The 6,167-nt window shown below is 35.8% G+C and overlaps 1 protein-coding gene across 1 annotated transcript in view; it reads left to right on the top strand.

Moving 5' to 3' along the window:
- MAP3K2 (mitogen-activated protein kinase kinase kinase 2) overlaps window positions 1–6,167 on the top strand; it is a 60,173-nt gene that overhangs the window by 22,012 nt on the left and 31,994 nt on the right. The window contains exons 5-6 of the mRNA XM_045298323.1: window positions 2,754–2,867; window positions 3,243–3,330. Of these exons, the coding sequence (XP_045154258.1) occupies window positions 2,754–2,867; window positions 3,243–3,330 (202 nt within the window). The remainder of the gene's footprint in view (window positions 1–2,753; window positions 2,868–3,242; window positions 3,331–6,167) is intronic.

Genomic DNA, 6,167 nt, shown 5'->3' with positions numbered 1-6,167 from the left:
AAGGGAACAAGGGAGAGGGGAGTGACCAGGGAGTGAGCAGCAAGGAGCTCAGGGTCAGAGTCAGAAGTCTGAGAAGTCGAAAATATTTCTTAAAGACCGTTATACCAGGCTTGATGTTGTGACTTGTGGGTTGCAGTCCCTTATGGAGTTTATAGACTTCTTACAGAAATAGACCATAAATTAAGTATTTAAATATATGAAGTTCTTTAAAGGAAATACATAAAATATTATGAAAAATAAAGGCCCAGGGCTGTAGGCAAAGGGTAGGAAACTGAAAAAATTGACACTTTAAATCTCTCCAAGGCATGGCTAGGAAGACAGGCCTGATAATCTGCTTGTGAAAAAGGTAATGTGCCTTGAAATTCCTATAGAGTAATTCTGCTCTGTACACGTGGGAACACCATGAGGTAGAAAATAACAACAAGGAAGTGCTTACTAAGGTCATATTTATACTGACATTGAAGTGTGAGATGCCAACCATGCAAAGAATTTCAGAGGAAGGGCATTTCTACTGTTGAAACAGTGCACATGAAGATTCTAAGATTGAGAAGAGTTTTGTCTTTCAAGATTAGAAAAGTTCCAGTAAGGATGGACTAATGGTGGATATAATAGTGAAAATCAATGTGAAATGACATGCCAAGTGCTTAGCTAATATTAAAGCCTATGCCAATAAAAGTATTTGAAAATAATATATTTTAAAATGAAATGTTGTTAGTGTAAAACAAAAAAATCCCAATGTAGATTATCTAGTGCTCAGAGCTCAGAGCTAGAAATATTTTGATAAAAATCTTAAATAATTAATATTTCTGCACAAAGTTATAAGAGTGGTGCAGTGGATTAATTATTGGCCAGCTAACAGAAAGATCAGTGGTTCAAACTCACTAGTCCCCCAACTCTGTAGAAGAAAGATGAGGTAGCCTGCTACCATTTATATTTATAGCCTCAGAAAGCCTAGCAAGCAGATAGGGTTGCTATGAGTTAGAACTACTTATAGCAGTGAGTTTGGGTTTTTGGATAGTAAAAGTAAGCGTTCATATTTTCTCTTCCAGTGGAAAAATTGGCAGAACAATTTTCACCATTTCTAGTATTTAAACATAATTTTAAAAATTAAGGATAAGAGCAAGGTATTCCAATATGTATAAAAATATTAAAGATAAGGGCCAGGAATTGAAAGAAATTAATAAAGTAGAACAGGCCTAGGTCTGGCAAACAATATACTTTTCTTTTTAGAAAACTTTGTCATACAGGAATGGAACATAGTTTGCAGTTATTCACATAATCATTCACATAGGTTCTTCTTAAGTTACTAAGTTAGCATATGATATTTTGATTTTCTTAGTTGTGTGAATCACACTTTTTCTGATAGTGTTCTCAAGTGCTTTTCTCTGTCCTTGAGATGACTAATGAAAGCAGGTTTCCAAGTTCAGGGTTACTATAGGATGACTGAGCCTTAGTTTATTTGTTTTAGAATGTGCTGTTGAAGTGACTAGGGTCAGAGATAAGAATCCCAGGTAACCTCTGACCATATGTTTTAAGTGGTACCAGTGGTACCACTTCATGGCAGCTATCACAGGTGCTAATGATAGTGCCATGTTGCAGTACACATACATGAGTGTGAATTGTGGTTACTGTTGTAAAAAGAACTAAAAGTTTCATCCTTTCAGGTAAAAAATAGTACTTTTATTTTGTGTAGCTTTTGTGTTCGCCCTTAATGTTGGTTTAGAGTTAATATAGTATGACTAAAGTTTGGTCACATGATGTAAATCTTATAAATTAACCTTTAATTTCTAAAACAATTTTATAAAAATAAATCAGCAATAAACCAGTATCAACTAAGTCTACAGAGAAGAAGCCCACCAGCCTGTGTGATTCAGGAATGTAAATATGTAATAAAACCCAAATCCCATACAGGGAATTGTACCATAAATTCAGAACACCCGGTTTGCAGAAGGCTATGGATGATAGTAGAAGCTCAAAATCGATTTGCAGTATTCCCACATGGATTAAACTAAAGTGCATCCCCTCTGACCATAGTCCAGGGATGTGAGTAGCCTTTTCATCAGACAGAGTGCATTTAAAGTCAATTATGGAAGATATAATTAGGTTAAAACATAGCACCTTATCATTTGATCTCCCTTTTGAACCCATTTTTAAATTGTTTGTTTTAATGCTTTCTGCTCTGTTTTCATATGGAGTTTTCTCTGTTTTGTCATTGTTATTGGATGTTTTGTTTTTCTCATTTGTTTCTTGTTTGTGTTTGGTATGATTTTCCGTATATGAAATCCAGAATAGGTAAATATACAGAGACAGTAATTGGATGAATTACTGTAGGGGCTCCAAGGACACTGTAGGAAAATGGGAAACTAACAATGAGTACGAGAGGAAAATACTCTGAAATGGATTGTGGTGATGATTGTACAACTCCTCTTAATGTAATTGAATTATTAAATTGTGTGATATGTGAATCATTTGCCAATAAAACTATTTTAAAATGTTAACCAAAATAAAGACTATATTATTTTAAAGGAATAAACCAAAATTTTAAATATTGCACATATTCATTCCTTGATTTTAGTGATGGTAGGCTCGGGAGACTAAAGGAACATTGATATGTATATTTATTCAAACTTCTAGTTTAGTGATAAAGACCAAATTGTTTTGAGATTTGCAATTCCCTGGTATGAAGATATTCCTGGAAGGACTTGATCTGGAAAGGTGGCTGCGTGACTCTTTATGTCCTTTTCTTTGTTTAGTTGGTAATTCCATTAACGACTCAAGATGACTTGGACAAAGCGGTGGAACTTCTAGATCGTAGTATTCATATGAAGAGCCTCAAGATATTACTTGTAGTAAATGGAAGTACACAGGTAGGAATTGGAATAGATTTTTTTCCAGTAAAGATGATAAGATTTATCCCTATTTTGAATATAGTTATTTTTTTGTAATCACTGGTCATTTTAAAATATGATTAAATGTCAACTTGTATACTGTAATGACTGTAGTTTAGCATCCTTGCTCCTCAGAAGCCATAGCCAAACCTATAAATAAGTATAGTATCTTGTACATATGAAACTAATAGAAGTTAAGAACTTAAGGAGAATGGTATTAAAATTTCAAGAGTAAAAGAGTTGGTAAGAGTTAAAACCAGTATAGAATACCTAGATTATATTTGGTAGGGAAGAGGATTCTGTGTGAAATTCTAAGTGGGAGAATGCCATTAAGTGTCCTTTTTTCCTGTATAGGCTACTAATTTAGAGCCATTGCCATCACTGGAAGATCTGGATAACACAGTATTTGGAGCAGAAAGGAAAAAACGGCTTTCTGTGATAGGTAAGAAGTCTAGTATATAAATCATGAAATATAGATAATCCATCAATTTCTTCTTCATCCTTTCATGTCTGGCTGTGCTTAAACATCCCAAAAGAAGACACATTGTTGTCACATCGATTCTGACTCATAGTGATCCAATAGAGGTCCTATAAATGCTGTTGTCCTGTCAGGTTTCCAAGACTGTGTACTCATTAGGGAAGCAGACTGCCACATCTTTCTTCCATGGAGTGACTGGTGAGCGCAGACCTCTAGCCACTTAGTTAAGTCACCAGGGCTGCTTATGACTAAATATACCCTTAATAATCAGCAGCTTTGCTCTCACTCGCTGCAGTTTACCCTAGTTTAGCTATATTTTAGCATTTGAGGTGCCTTGGAAATTCACTTGAAATATCAAAGCATTTGTTGGTGTTGTGACAGGGTGAAACTGCCCCATAAAGCTTCTAAGGTTGTCATCATCCTAAAAGCAGATCACCAGGTGTCTTAGACAGAAAAACAGCGGCGTTTAAATCACTGGTATCTTTCAGTTAGCCAGGTGCCACCCATAGAATTAACAATCCTCATTATAGATATTTTAATGTTTAAGAAATTCAGGCAGCACTTTTAAGATGTTTTAAATGAACAATCTTCATTATAGATATTTTAATGTTTAAGAAATTCAGATGGCATTTTGAAGATGTTTTAATTGAACAAATAGACTGGAAGAAAAAATATAAGAGGAAGAATTTCCAAATATTAAATTAACAAGTAGGCTGGAATCTAAATTCATAAGCCTTTCTCAAGGGCTTTAGTTACTGCTAGGATGGTATCAATTACTAGGATGCTAAAGATTGCTAAAAATGTAAATGTTATACATTATTATTGCTATTAGCATTTAATTTGGGTGCTTAAAACTCCTCAGTTCTGTGTATCTTCTTCAACTTATATAAAACATTAATAGCCTGTGCACATTTTCTTTGACTAGCTTTACATTATTCAAAAACCAACTGGTAAAAACACTTTTTGTAGATGCTCTTGTTGTTAGGTGCTATCCAGTTGGCTCTGACTGACAGCTACCCCATGTACAACAGTCCTGCTGTGGCTTCAGAATCATTGTTATGTGTGAGCCCATTGTTACAGATAGGGCAGTGAGAAAATGGTCATTAAAGATAGTGTGACAATACATAAGAATACATTTGAAAGGAAAAAGCAGGCGAAATGCCTAAATAGGGAAGATGCTAGAGAGTAGGGAAAATAAGAAGAGGATTGTGAATCTAACAAATTACAAAGACTGGTCAGTCATGAAGGAGAATTGTTGAGGATGAAAAAAGAGATTAAATGAATTATCAAAATACCTGTTACTCATCTCCATTTTGTTCCCTACAGGAGACTATTTATTTTATGATAGTTCCCTTCTAAGTTTCTTATATCAGTTCTACTTTTAGTTTCTGACATACATAGGCATGTGAGTGGCCAGGATGATATCCAAGTAAAATAAAAATTATTTGCCCTCATATTGATGTATTTTGATAAAATTTTAAATGTTTGGTGAAAGAATAATTGAGTTGCCTGAATTCAAATCCTAGCACTTTGAATAACTGTCCTCACTTTTAAGTCATGGGATTGTTAAAACAATAAATTGAGAAACTTTTGAAGTACAGTAATTGAGAAACTTTTAAAGTACAGTACAAAAATGGATTTGGGTGGGGGTTGCCCGTGATGGGCACCTTTTGACCTTGAGAGGAAGAAAAAGTCACCAGCATCAGCTACCTAATTCTGCTGATTCTATTTCCTTGACCAATCCACCAGTAGACCCTGACCCAATTCACTTAAATTGCTTCATCATCGTTGCTAATGTTCTTAGGTGCCATCAGGTCGGTTCCCACCCATAGCAACCCAATGCACAACAGAATGAAACACTGCCTGGTCCTGCACCATCCTCACAAATGCTCCTATGCTTGAGCCCATTGTTGCAGCCACTATGTGCTATTGATCTATCTTGTTGAGGGCCTTCCTCTTGTTTGCTGTCCCTCTGCTTTACTAAGCATGATGTCTTTCTCCATGGACTGGTCTCTCCTGATAATATATTCAAAGTATGTGAGATGAAGTCTTGCCATTCTCACCTCTAAGGAGCATTCTGGCTGCACTTGTTGTAAGACAGTTTTTTTGTTCTTTGGTCAGTTTATTCAACTTTCAGTTTTCTTCACCAGCACTGTAGTTCAAATGCATCAATTCTTCTTTGGTCTTACTTAATCAGTGTCCAACTTTCACATGCATATGAGGCAATAGAATACCATGACTTGGCTGGAGGCACACTTTAGTCCTTAAAGTAACTTCCCTTCTTTTCAATACTTTAAAAAGTTCTTGTGCAGAAGATCTACTGTGTTAGGCCAGGTTAACTAGAGAAACACACCAGCGACACTCATATATGTGTAAGAAAGAGCTTTATATCAAGAGATAATTGTACATCAGGAAAACATCCCAGCCCAGTCCAACTCAAGTCCATAAGTCTGATACTAGTCTGTATGCCCTTCTTCAGACTCAACAAGTTACAGGCAGTGATGCAGAATTCGGGAATATCACCAGGTGGTAGGTACTAAATATATATATATAAAAATATAGATAGCACCTATATACAGTGAACCCTCGCCACTTCGCGCTTCGACTTCCGCGGCTTCACTCTGTCGCGGTTTTTGGTAACAGCGCATGCTCTGTCGTTACTGCCACTGATTGGCTCATACTGTACACGCTTCTGTCTGCATCGCTCTGTATCGGAGCTACGTATCAGATGCATTTTTGCTTTTGTACAGTGTACTGTAATTGTTTGCGATTTTTAAGAAATTTTATCTAAGCCCTATGAT

This window comes from Echinops telfairi, unplaced genomic scaffold (genome assembly GCF_000313985.2).
Source record: "Echinops telfairi isolate 266 unplaced genomic scaffold, ASM31398v2 ScPeMD7_4;HRSCAF=17, whole genome shotgun sequence".
In the NCBI taxonomy this organism is placed as follows: Eukaryota; Metazoa; Chordata; class Mammalia; order Afrosoricida; family Tenrecidae; genus Echinops; species Echinops telfairi.
Note: the sequence above shows the minus strand (reverse complement) of the source record. Positions and strands in the feature narration are given on the sequence as shown.